Raw genomic sequence first — 13,143 nt, forward strand, 5'->3', positions numbered from 1 at the left:
ACGTTACACAGATGCCACCTGGCAGTGAAAAGCAGAGCCGCAGTTCAATGATCACACCGGACACAGTTTAATAAGGGGCATAAGTTATCCTCAGTACATGGAAAAATATAACGTAAAAATGCATTTTGATGTCTCCAGTCAGTCTTCATGTGTACAGTATTTAACAGACATTTAAAGTAAAAATAATAACTGTCATTTTCAAAAGTCTCAAACAGTAATATCAGAAGCATCCTCTATCCTTTGCTTGTTGTGCTGCGTGAGCCCTCCTCAGTAGCTCTGCAAAGAGAAACAGTCATTATTAGCAATGTAAAAACTCGTCTTATATTATATTGTACAGTTTCCAATTCTTTCCTGCTGCTGATAATGGAAGAATGATGACTGTGGCTGTTGGTGAAAGTCATTAGGACTTGTTTTAATATGTGCCGTGGTGTAAGAAATGTTGTCTTCCTTTAATGAAAGTAAAAGTAGCGTTTACCATTTACCTGTATAAGTAAAAATCCTGCATTCAAAAAGTTACTGAAGCAGAAGAAGAGAGGCATTATCAGGAAAATGTACTATCAAAAGTAAAAGTACTCATGAGGCAGCAGCATGACCACTATCAGTGTTTGATTATTGGATTATCTTTATTATTGATGCATCGTTTGCTCTGTAAGCAGCCTCTTAATGTAAGTCAAGGTGAAGATCATTTTGTACTTCACTTGGTGCTCTAGTGCAGAGCTGCAACGATTTGTTGAAAGGAAATTTATCGACAACCTTTGGATAGTCTGTCATTCATATCTGAAGCAAAGATGCCAAACACTTGCTGCTTCTTGCTTTTTAGGAAAGGAAATAACATTTTTTTTTTCTTCAGGATTATTTGATTAATCAATATAATAATTGGCAGATTAATACAGAATGAAAACAGAAGTTAGTTGTCAGTAGTGCCTTCTCTATTCTACTCTAATGCCTCATATTCTGTAAGGTGATCACATTTATGTAATATCCTGGCACATTTTCTACAGTCTATCTAAAATGTCTCTTTACCTCAATCATGTCATAGATCCAGCCCAAGAATTCAGCCACTTTGGTGTAAACTCCAGGATGGTTGGGCTCAGCACAGCCTGTCCCCCAGCTGACGACCCCTACCAGCCTCCACACGTTTTCATCCTGGCAAACCAAAGGACCCCCACTGTCTCCCTGGAGAGGTAGGCACAAACACTGCTCACCACAGACTCACCCAGCCTTCATTATGCCAGCATTTCACCATTAACAAATCACAGAGTAGTAAATGAATCTTTAAAATGCCGCTGCAAAAACATGCATCTGACCTGACACGCATCCACTTTTCCCTCTGTATATCCGGCACAAAGCATCCGAGGCGTGATCTCGCCATTGTACATGCAGGAGCTGTTGCATTTCTTTGTGCTTATTATGGGAACTGGCGCCTCTTTCAGGGTGTCAGGTGAGTGAACTGAGAGAGAAGGCACGCATTTAACGCTGCTCCATCAATGCATGTGGCGCACTCTGTCATCATGTGTGAATTAGACTTGCAGCAGATGTAAATTTGTTTTGGAGCAGTGCAGTGGCATCTTACCACCCTCAGGCTGTGTGTATCCCCATCCAGATATCCAGCACTGTGTGCCTCCTGGTAGATCGTAGTCGTACTGAGGCAAGCAGACAGGTCTGATTGTATCTAGTTAAAGCAGAAATAAATAAATATCCCTTTAACATTATAATTCTGTCAGATTCAGACATGATACGTGGAATTAAATTATGATTTTTCATTCAGATGTTTTTCTATAGTTATTCAGGCTTGAGACAAATGTACACATTTTTTTTAAATCTCTGTTGAGGTTTTACCTTGTAATGGGCTCCCTCAAGTTTACCTGAACTCTGAATATGGTTGACTTCACAAGCCATCGTTAATTAGGCCCCTTAAGTCCCCCCTTCACTCAAAACTGTTTTGCTTATTGTTACTTCACTTTGTTGTTTGACCTTCACTGTGCAGAATGATGATACCAGAGGGCTTTTTTCCACATTCATCAACTAAAGAGGGACAGCTTGAACTTTTTTTGAACTTGTGTAATAACTTGTGGCTATATGACGCGGTTGCTGAGAGGGATTCAGTGCTGTGGTTATGCCACTTTTGTGGTGGTCTAATGAAGGCTGGTTTGCTGGAACATGTCAGCATAAGAAAGTACAACAGTAAACTGAGATCATAGTATTATTTTTTTGTGTGTTTATGGAGTTCTGCTGTCTTGCATTGAGGCTCCCTGACTGACCCGAGAAATTCAGCGGGGTCCGCAGTTTCATCAAAGCTATATCACTGTCGTGGCTCCTGTGGTTGTAGTTCTTGTTGTAGATGATCTTCTCCACAGCGTATCCTGTGTGCTGAGCCATTTTAGCCGAGCTGCGGGTGACAATGCCGGCATAGACCACCCAGCTGGATACCTGAGGTAGCCTGTAGCTGACATTTTAGATAAGAAAAGAGATGGTAGATAATGATAAGAGACAACTGTCATGTGTCCAGTGTGGTGGAGCTGTTAATGACTAATAATTCTCCTTCATGAGTCTGGACCTTTAGTGCCGGTAAGGTCAGCAGTCTTACTTGTGCACACAATGGGCAGCTGTGACTACCCATTGACTGGTGATGATGGAGCCTCCGCAGGTGTGACGATTGCTGTAGTAGAGGCTGACCTGCCAGGGCCACCTGCCCAGCGTGGCCTCGACTCCCCCGATTATCCTGGGCAGCTTCGCTCGTGTCCCACACTCTACACAGAGATCCATTCATCAAAAAAGGACTTGGACTGTTCAGAAAGTGCTGCAGCGAGTGGCGTCACTCATGCTGTCTGCCACCGATATGAAGTTTTTTCTGAGGAACTATGTAGGAACTACAGGGCTTGGTGTTGGGTGCAAAGTCAAACAAAAAGTTGACTCACCAAAACATTGCAGAGCGATAACCTTCCCTGTGATACAGCTCCCCCTAAATGAAAATGAATTGGGTAACTAATGATGCATAATTAATGTGTTCATAGACACAATTTTCTCTGCATCATTATGAGTATGATGTCCTCAGACAAATTGCTTTACCTGAGTTGCCACATATTTTCCAGATTGCTCTTGTGCTCTGAGGTAATTTGTATAAAGCCATCGGTATAGTTTGGCCCAATATCCGTTAGATTCACTCCTTTATGCTCGGTCAGTCTGGTAAGAGGACATATGCAAAATGGATGGGAGTGAGTATTAAGATAATTCAGACTCATAAGGTGTGAAGCAGGATTGCAGATGAGGTATTAGAAGATCATAAATAAGAGGAGCCTTCAACCTCAGCAAAGCAGGCGAAGATTAAACTATGAGTTAGGGAGTGGGTGTTCCAGCATCTATCAGATTTAAGGCTGAGGTGGTGTTTGATGTTGTGGTGCAAACCTTAAATAACCCAGCTGTCTGCAGACCAGCGTTCCCAGTGAAGAGTTCCACCTCTCATAGCACACAGGCAACCAGGTGGGGAGCTTCCCCAGCTGGATCTCCAGGAGGGAGTTCTCCGGGCTGATTCTGTAAAACACTGAACCTGATTGATTGAAAATCCCTCCAGAGACAAGCTCTCAGTCAGCAGTAATGAATGAGCCTCTTCTATGAGTGGAAAATGATTAGGAAAAACACAAGTATCTATGCTAATGTAGTCAATACAAACAGATCATTATGTGCGATGTTTTCGTGGATGTCAATGGGCATCTCTCACGAGTGAACAAAAGGCAACAAGAAGCAGCTGTTGAATGATAATTTTGCAACTGTTCAACTAAAAATCACTTCAGAGCTGAACCATGACCCAGTATGATGAATCCCATAACAATGCGCAACCACACAATCCTTCACTGTTTGCTTATTCATAAAACAGTGAAACAAATGCCTGCCTCCCACAAACACCAGAGGCAGGAGGAAACACAGACCTTTCCTGGGGTCAGAGATAGATGTATCCTCTGTCACATTGCAGAAAGGCGTCTCCTTTGTGTCCCCGAGTCCCACTGTACTCTGGGAGTAGGACGGCCTCAGCAGAAGCTTGACTATATGTCGATAAAGACAAACAGAAGTTAATCAGCCAGTGAGCCAGGCAGCAAAAATATCTCAGGATCAACATATTTTGACTGATTGTCCAACAGAGAGCACTGACAAGTTTCTTTTCCATCTGTGTATTTTGTAGTTTTCTGATGATCTATAGAACAAATAATGAATCAATATATTGAGGAAATATTTGGCGGATTAATCAGTAATGGCAGTAATTGTTCTAACTTTCATTACTGTATTAGCCTCAAAAATCCAGCATCCGTCGGGCTCTGTTGTATAGAGTAGCAGCAGCTGTAACTAGACAACGTTCACATTTGCTCCCTGTTCCTGGTTACTGTGAAGCTAATTTACCAATTCTTTCTCAACACAATGACTCACCTAGAAACCAGACACCTACGGCTAAGCCTCCCAGGAGTCCAACTGCACACACTGCTGCCAGCAGCCTCACCAGTCTGTGAGCTAAAGCAACAATTATGACTGGAGTTAATGCCTTGTGATCCCAGATATGAGCTGAGAAGAATTATTAAATGTCAGCCGTTACACGTACAGTACATTGACACACAGCTCCGAGACAAAGTCAGGAACTAATCAGCTATATTCAAGACATGCACGACACTAAAGAGCTGAAAAGCAAATCTACATGGTGACATTTTTATAAGAGAGCACTGCTTTACTGATGGTTTGATGGTTTGGTTTGGTTTGATTCAGTGCAGTCTTATGTGGGCTTACTCTTTACATTTAGAGCAGTGTGTTTTACAGCTTGTGTTGTTTTTGGCACTTGTGAAGCAAGGTTGATGTCGTAGCCTGATGTTTGATGCCTGTCAGGTGTTGCACCATTGGAGCTTACCGTAGGTAGTAGAATGAATCCCTTTTAACCAGCCCTGCACTCCCTTGGTTGCTGCGACTCCTGCTGTTTTCTCTGAATGAAAAGGATGGCTGACAGCTGCCGGGTTCTCAATCACTGATAATCTGTCTCCATCAAGACTCTATAAAAAGTATAGTTGGCACATCAGACCTCATTTTCAGGCTGCTCCTGTTTGATTAAATGTTGGCAAGTTTGCTTACTTGCAACAACTACCTGCTGACCATCTGCATCCTCAGCAACTGTGCACCTGTCAGGCCCTGTCACATTTAATTAGGAGCACAGCAATCCACCACTGACCAGTCCAGATGTATAGAGTCAGAGCTGTAGGTGTGTACAGGTGTGTGTGCCGTTTATCTCCTCAGTGTGCAAGGTGTAATAAGCATCTGAAGCCTTGGCATGTCTGTTTTGTGTCTTGTGCAACACATTTAATTAAGTCAAAATGTGTTAAAACACTTTTTCTGCCTCTGTCCTCAGAAAAGTTTTATCACCCTGGAGTGTTTGTGTTAAGGAGCAGCTGTTTCTGTAAGCAACATATCGAGAGCATTACAGTAATTATAATAAAGCTCTCCATAGACGTGAGATGCAGACTAGTATTATACAACTGCAGAACAAAATCCATCCAAATAAATGCCCTACCATCTGCTCTCTCGTATTACTGTAGCACTTGAGTGTTGCTAAACATGTAATTTTCGATTTGGAATTAGCATGAGTTGCATACAGCGCAAGAGCACTTTGGAAATTTGGTGCAGCTGTACAGCACAGGTCGTAAGATGCACATCAGTTATAACAAAAACAAAACATAAGTGAACACGACAGAAACAAGTGTGACACAAGTATGAAGTGAACAGTACATGTGTAAACAGCAGCTGTTTCTGTAGATTGTGTGGGTGCAAGTGAAGGTGACAATGTGTGAGAGGTGCTGTTAGACAGATGGAGCAAGGTGTAGCGAATATTTAGCCGCCCTTTCTTACCATGTTTTCCTTGCGTGCAATCCTGAGGAAAAGGCAGCGGTGTCATCTGCAGGCCTGCGCTGGAGGTAGAGAGGTCCGTCCCGCTCACAGTTGATGCACCATTTGCCATTTAACAGAATGCAACTCTGGACTTTCCCTTTACAAAGAGACAATGAGGTCAGCAGTGGTGCAGAGAATGAGGCTGTTGTTTGTCCAGGGGGGTCATGGGGCCTGTGGAAGCAAGCTGAACCAGGTCTTTGTAGGCAGGAGCATCTCCAGAGATACCTCCTCGCTGACTATTGATAGGACACCGGCGGTTGCTAGGTAACACTTTTTACCTGTGCCAAAAGATTGTCCATTTTCACCCAAGACATGTTATTACCTGACAGCTTGTAGCTTCTGAGAAAAGGTCATTATTACAGATTGTTGAAAAGTCTCATATCATGTCAATCCCCCGTCATTTGGAATCCAAAGCTATCATCTCCCGACACTCCAGAACAAAATGAAGTGTGTTCTGTCCGCCTGCTGACAGATGAGACTTTCTCCTCTCTCCTCACCCTTTAAACAAGCCCACAGAGCGACTGCTTTTGACAATAATTTGTTTCTGTATTTCAGACATCTTCTTTGTTTTTAGTACGGTAGAAAAGGTGACTTGAGTGGCTTCAAAAGGGAATCATCAACTCTGAAAATTGTGAGAATAATTACGGACGGAGATAAGGAAGGCGTGTTCTTTGAAAATAGTGCGAAAATCGTTTGAGGGAGATCAAAGTCTGTTACTTCTCTGAAGACGTATTTTTATCGAAGACAGAATTACCAATCAGATCCTTGCAGGTAAAAGAGCATTGTATGTATCTCCCGTATGTGTGGCGTGGGATTAACCCGAGTCCAGGTGAAGGGAGCAACTGCCAGGAGAAAAATTCCTCCTCGTCTGAATGTCGAGGTCGAATCCAAGGAATGGCTCTGATCTATTTGGTTCATCTAACAGGTGTCATATGGACTTATTTGGAAATCAAACACAGAGTAATGAGCATCGCCGCAGTGACGTAAATTGCATGCGATAGAGCAACAGCTGAAATTCATATCGCAAGGGTTGTGAGGTTAATGGTGTTTGACAATATTAGCATAGCGCTGAATTGTTCTCCTGCAGAGGCAAACAGAGGAGAAGGAGAACAGAGCTGCTGTTTGCTAATTTTCACAGGGATTTGATGTCTCCCTCTTCTGGTGAAATTTGTTTTCTCAGACAGCCGAGTAAACAGTGATGTACAGAGCTGCCATTCACTGCATTGAAGCTGAATAACGCCATTTTCATTCAGGGATATGCAGTAAATAATAATTTATCTGACTTGTCATTGTTATTATCGTCATTAGCTGATGTTTTTGTGGTGTTGAGTTTATTTTTTTCTTCCCTTTGTCTTTAATTTTTAATAATGTAGTTCTTTTACATTATGATGTAATGTTTACGTGTGGACCTCAGGAAGAGTAATTGCTTCCTTGGTAGTGGCTAATGAGGATTCAGATAAAAAAATTTAAAAATACATCCTTGTTTTGTCAGTTTCCCATTTTAGGATTATTTCTTCAACATTGTGCTCCATGATTTCAAAACTCCAGTTATTTAATCCTCACTCAAGAAGTGGTGTCCATTAATAATGTAGGTATTTTACAGTCAGTTGTTATTTTCTGAGATACACCAACCTAAAACTAATTTGTTCTCATAGAGCGTCCAACAAAAAGCTCCCTCATTTTCGAGGCTGCGTGGCTTGTGGTGCTGTGTAATTGTTTTGTGTTATATTTCATGCTTAGAGAATTAATTGATTAATCAATTAATCCATCGACAGAAAACAACTGGCAACAGTTTTGATGCTTGTCAAGCAAACACCCCAAATATTTGCTTTCCAGCTTCTCAAATAAGAGGATTTGCAGCTGTTCTCTGTCTTGTATCACGGCTTCTTAGACATCTTCATTAAGCAAAATATAATAATGAATAACCACAAAACTGTCAGTCAGTACACTATCACTAAAGTAAATGTACTTTATCTTAATGAGTAACTGACTAGGCTTTGGCTTACATTCATCTTTTGATCATGAGTAAATCCCTCCAACATGAGCACAACAATAGCAGTCACAGGGGGTGTCACAGACGCCCCGGTGAGGACTACATTCATTCATTTATTCATGTATCACAGTACGAGGCTCCACTGTGAGGAGACTGGCTGCAGCCCAGTTTGGAGCTGGATCTCTCTCTGCTCTGAGGGGGAAGCACTCTCCCTTTTTGGTGCAGTGAGATTTGATCAGCTCTGCTCTTATCTCGGCCATTAGTATGTGTGCCACTCTCAGTCCAAACCTTGAACATCAGATCTGGTCTCTTGGTCCCCGCTTGGAAATCCCACAGTAGGTTGTGACTGAACTGAAGAGAGGCAAGCTTCTTTTAAAGGTTTGGACAGTGTTTGCCTGAATAGCTTTTGCCAAAGTCCAGCCCACCAAGGCATTTTAAACTGATTCACTGATGTGTGGGCCGTCATGAGAGTTGTGCCATTTGATGCTGTTGGCCGTGGCCTCTCGGCAGAGATGGCCATTAAAGGTTGGCGCACCCACAGACGCAGGGCTGAGTGCAGCATGTTATCCAAATGCTGTGGCCCCCCCCTTCTTTTTACCTGTCTGATGTAGCACCACAGCCCTATCGGATGAGTTAGAGTACCCCGTCATTAACACCACCTTCTCCAAATGTGTTCATTTGGATAAATTTTAAATTGAATCTTATTCAAAGAAATTTTGAGAAATACAGTTAAATGGAAAAAAAAATGATACCACTCTCATATTTGTCCATTAGATATGAAGCTACAATCAGCAGCCAGTTAGCTAACCTTGTTCTCTCCAAAGGCGACAAAACCCACCTACCAGGACCTCTGAAGCTCACTAATTAACATCCCTCATCTGTGTAATCTGTACAAAAATGGGTGAAAATGGCACATTTGTGGTTTTTGTGGTGTTGGTAGGTGAACTGTTTCACCATGGGACAGATCCAGGGGAGCTGCTTCCCCTGATTGCAGCCTTTACACTAAACTAAGCCAACCGACTGCTGGGTCCAGCTTTATATTTAACCCATAGATGAACTACTTCATCTTTCTTTCTTTTTTTTTTGTCTTCAATGGGTTTTTGTCAAGTTTGCATTCATACTACATCTTCGCAAACATTTCAACAATCTATCCCTTGCCTTCAGCAATCTCTTTCATCTTCTCTGCTCACACGTTAATGAATTTGAGCGCTCTCATTCACAGCATGTGGTGTTCAGGTGTTAAACTGACTCATGTTGGTGAGAAGTGTTTCCTGTGCAGTTGGCCTGTCATAGCTGGAAGCTTAATGGTTTTTGTGACAATAGATATACTCACACAGTTCGTAAACCTACTTTTGTGCTTTTTTGACTGCTGCACAAGTATCCTTATGGTACCTCTTGGAGAAAATCAGTGTCCTAATTTTGACAAAAGGTTTGCCCAACAAAGAGATTTAAACAAAAAAGGTGAAACTTATCATTACACAAATGATAGATCTTTTGCTATAAGCAAGTGTTGCTGTTAAAGGTTTGGTTGCATCAGTAATAACTGCAAACAGAGCAAGTCTTTACTTTCACACAAAAGCTCATAATGCCACCTTTTTATTCAGAGATTTTAATTGAAATTGCAGAATCTAAATTGGCAAACTAAGTGTTACTTTTCCAATTTTGAAAATAGGACAGAAAAGCTTGCTAGATCTAATAAAATGTTACGACTGAAAGTTGAGTAGTATGCTTTAGCTCAGTTGTTTTGTCTGTGACCCCATGATGCTTTGGGGGATATAAACAAGAAGTATAATGCTGCCATGGATTCAGGGAGTTGCGGGCTGTCGGTGACTTCTGTCCCTAACTAGCCCAGCTGTCAGTGGATTACTTTCATACTGATGAAAGCTTAAAAACATGATCATTCTCAGGCAAGTTCTGGAGTTATGAGTAGAGTCTCAAAGATTTCTAAGCGGATTTATGGATGTTTATTTGCTGTGAATATAAACATGAACATGATAATGATATCCTCAGAAAGTACAAGTCACACTAAATCGAAAATTATGCATATCATGTTTGTGTTCAGATTTAATCCTCCAGCCGCAGACAAACCATATGACTGGGGATAAAACGCTTATTTTTACCTAGAAGCTTAACGCCTCTGTTATTTGAATATACTGTACCTCAGATTTATATGTTCCAGAATGATTGAACGGACCAAAGCATGGCTGAGGCTGTTGGCTCAGCATGTGTGCAGTGTCATGACACAATCATGTGTTCAAGAAGTAAAGCCCACTGTAAACTGTCCAGGTCATGATACAGCACAGGGTGAGGCCAGAAACCACTGATCTGCGCCCCCTCTATCTCACCATGTACACACACACACACACACACACACACACACACACACACACACACACACACACACACAGACGCGCACACACACACACACACGTGCACTATGTCACACTGCCAGGCTCTCCCCTCTGTGCTTCAATAATTGTATTTCTCTGCTGGCTGCCAGTGAGCCCTGCCTTCTGTGGAGCAGTAAATCCTCTGTGCTTGAGTCCTGCCTGCTTGCAGTCCGGACTGGATGTTAGCTGTGGTAGCATACTGCCCTCTTGTGGTAGACTCAAAGACCTCCATTTAAGATCTGCTGAGGACAACCAACTAAAAGCTGGATTCGTTTTTTATGTCCTTTTTTAGCAACACAAAATATTACAAAATAAAAATCCATCATAATGAATGTATTGTAGCCGCTGTTGGAGGTCACGGTTGATGAATAAGTGGGGCAGAAATGTGAGAAAAACAGCCAGACACTGTTCTATAGGGCACCCATGTTGGACAGTTTGTGTCTTTTATAGTCTAAGTCTTTGACAACTATTTAAATTTGGACATGTCAGTGTGCGGCATATTGTAATTACCCAACAATGCATTTGTGACAAGTCTGAGCACAAGTATGGCCTCATCATAGCCACTAAATGGTATGCAGTTGTGTCTATATTGAAAGTGGCAGGATGAATAAATAGCTGTCATGTATGTGTTTGTGTCTTGTCTTGTAGAGGCTAATGATAGTGAGGGTGGGTAAGAGCAGAGCTGCTCCCCACCAGATGGTGGGTAATGTGGTTTGCTTTAGCTGCCCACCACGCTCACTCTAATTAAACAGAGGAGATTACATTAACACTGGCTCCCACTCAATCTGCTCCTCCACTGAGCATGGCCGTGCACTGACGGCGGGGTTGGAGATCAGAGGTGGCGGGGTCACAGAGGTGACTGTCATTTTTGGCAGACACAGAATTACATTTTTGCTTGAAAGATAAATTAATTTCTTTGTGAGGGAAAGACGGCTGGGGAAGCTTAGAAAGAAATGCTTCAGACCAGATTGTTGGATCCACGAGAAAAATCTTCTTTACAACTGCTGTTGCCTTTCTAAATGCCCTTGAGCAAGGCACTCAACCCCCATCTGCTCTGGTTATGAATTCAGTGGTCAGCAACATATGACACTGAATCTACTGTAAAGCTCTCAGACAGTCCTGATGAACCTGGACAGTCTTGTAGACGGTTATAAAGCAATTAATTATGGAACAATTAACAATAAAGCAATTAAACAATATAAAGAGATTATATCATGAAAGACTATATCATTTCAGTCAATTAGAACAGGTTTCCTGAAACTTCTTCATTCGACAACATATTTTACCAAATTGTTTTTCTCAGGAAATTAATCAGGGTCATCTCCTCTGAAATTGCAGTTTGAATTACCAATATATCTGTTTTCCATTTGCCAGCATCAGTGTAGCACTCTCTGGTCCTGTTCACACATGGCATGAACAGGCTTCTTGGCTGATCCAATCACAAGTCGACAGCTTTAAGTGCGTCAGTTCACACCTGACATTAGAATGTGTCTCCACATGCATCTTGAGTGACCACTTGTGATCAGATCTCACTTCTCTGCTTTATATGCAAATAAACACGCACATCATTTCCGCTGGCAAAAACCAAATGCTTTGTTTTTAACTGGCGGGAGGCAGCGATGCACTTCCTGTGCCAAGTGTACCGGAAATTAAAAGAAGTTTGCAAAGGCCGTGGTGTGCAAAATCAAAACAAATGGAAATCAGACAGCGCGCTTCGTGTGTACTCCATCCACAAGGGGCCATTTTGCGTACTGTGTTAAAGTGTCAAACTTCTTGTAGTTTCACACTTTAACATGATGCACGTATGAGTGTGTACTTCTGCGTACACAGAGGACATCAGTGGAGTAGGCAGTCCTTCAGTGTGGCCGAGGACACATTCTGTGGTCTGAGCAGTTACTCATTGCATCCTCAGTGCATCTTGGGTGCATGCACAGGTGTCTACTTTTGATGGGATCACCCAGGACGCATGTTAATGCCAGGCATGAACAGGCACTCTGAGTCCTTGTGGTGTCCAACCTTTGCTTATATGTTGTCATATCGAAGATGAGCGCTCACTGGAGGTTGAATTTGTTGATGGTTCATATAGCATGCTGTCAATGAATATGCTGCATTCAAATATGTGAATATGTATCAAATTGTTAAGAAAAACAAAGAAACATTTATTGTGAAAATTAATATTCAGTCATGAAAATAAGGCAGCACTACGGCAGCAGCTGGTCTTGCGTAGGCCTGGGCTGCTGCACTGAAAGCACTGTGTGACGGACACGAGTCACACAACCAGACTTTCCGTTATCCAGTAATTACCGTTTTTTTTACCGTGAAAATCTGTTGAAGTCCGACATATTTCAATCTCTCTGCTCATAATGTCTGGTGAAACTAATTCCTGAGTTAGATATGAAAATATTCTGGCTCTACACGCTGTTTTTCCTGCTGTCCACCCGCTCTCTCGCTCCTCTCCTGATTCGGTGAATGAAGGGTTTATATCAGCCAAACCAGAGTTGGTGGTGATTGTTGGAACAGTGAAAGATGATCCAAGAAGGTTTTGGTGAGTTTAATTTCGTTTCTGTGGAGTTTGAATGAAGTGTTTTACAATGATAAAATTACTGTTTCTGTGAATGGAGTCTGGTGGCTTTGGCGGGAGTGATATTGCAGCTGTTTCTGGTTTAAACAAAAACGATCTTACTCTAAAAGGTATCTCCGCAGTGGATGTGCATTGTTGATGCGCAAACGCACGCAGGGATTACGTTGCAGCCCATTTATGGCTGCCAGCTGCAGCACTGTGGCTCAATACTGGACCAGTTTCCAAGATTGTTGTCTCCATTAGTCACAGACACAAAAACATCC

At 42.1% G+C, this 13,143-nt stretch overlaps 1 protein-coding gene across 3 annotated transcripts; it reads right to left on the minus strand.

Annotated features, from left to right (window-relative positions):
- Positions 1-45: 45 nt before the first annotated feature.
- On the minus strand, positions 46-6,014 carry tmprss5 (transmembrane serine protease 5). Of its 3 annotated transcripts, none has more exons than XM_076735994.1 (13): positions 5,878-6,014; positions 4,889-5,027; positions 4,420-4,500; positions 3,927-4,040; positions 3,406-3,541; positions 3,070-3,183; positions 2,919-2,962; positions 2,588-2,750; positions 2,262-2,446; positions 1,574-1,672; positions 1,308-1,450; positions 1,024-1,176; positions 46-276 (listed from the first exon to the last, which is right to left on the minus strand). In XM_076735994.1, exons 1-13 carry the CDS (start codon positions 5,878-5,880, stop codon positions 268-270), a joined length of 1,383 nt encoding a protein of 460 aa, XP_076592109.1. In that variant the 5' UTR covers positions 5,881-6,014; the 3' UTR covers positions 46-267. The 3 variants fall into 3 exon arrangements, with proteins under 3 accessions (XP_076592109.1, XP_076592108.1, XP_076592107.1); XM_076735993.1 differs by having other exon boundaries at positions 3,406-3,547; XM_076735992.1 differs by lacking the exon at positions 46-276 and having other exon boundaries at positions 848-1,176.
- Between the last annotated feature and the right edge of the window lie 7,129 nt (positions 6,015-13,143).

Source organism: Chaetodon auriga, chromosome 7 (assembly GCF_051107435.1).
Source record: "Chaetodon auriga isolate fChaAug3 chromosome 7, fChaAug3.hap1, whole genome shotgun sequence".
Taxonomy (NCBI): Eukaryota; Metazoa; Chordata; class Actinopteri; order Chaetodontiformes; family Chaetodontidae; genus Chaetodon; species Chaetodon auriga.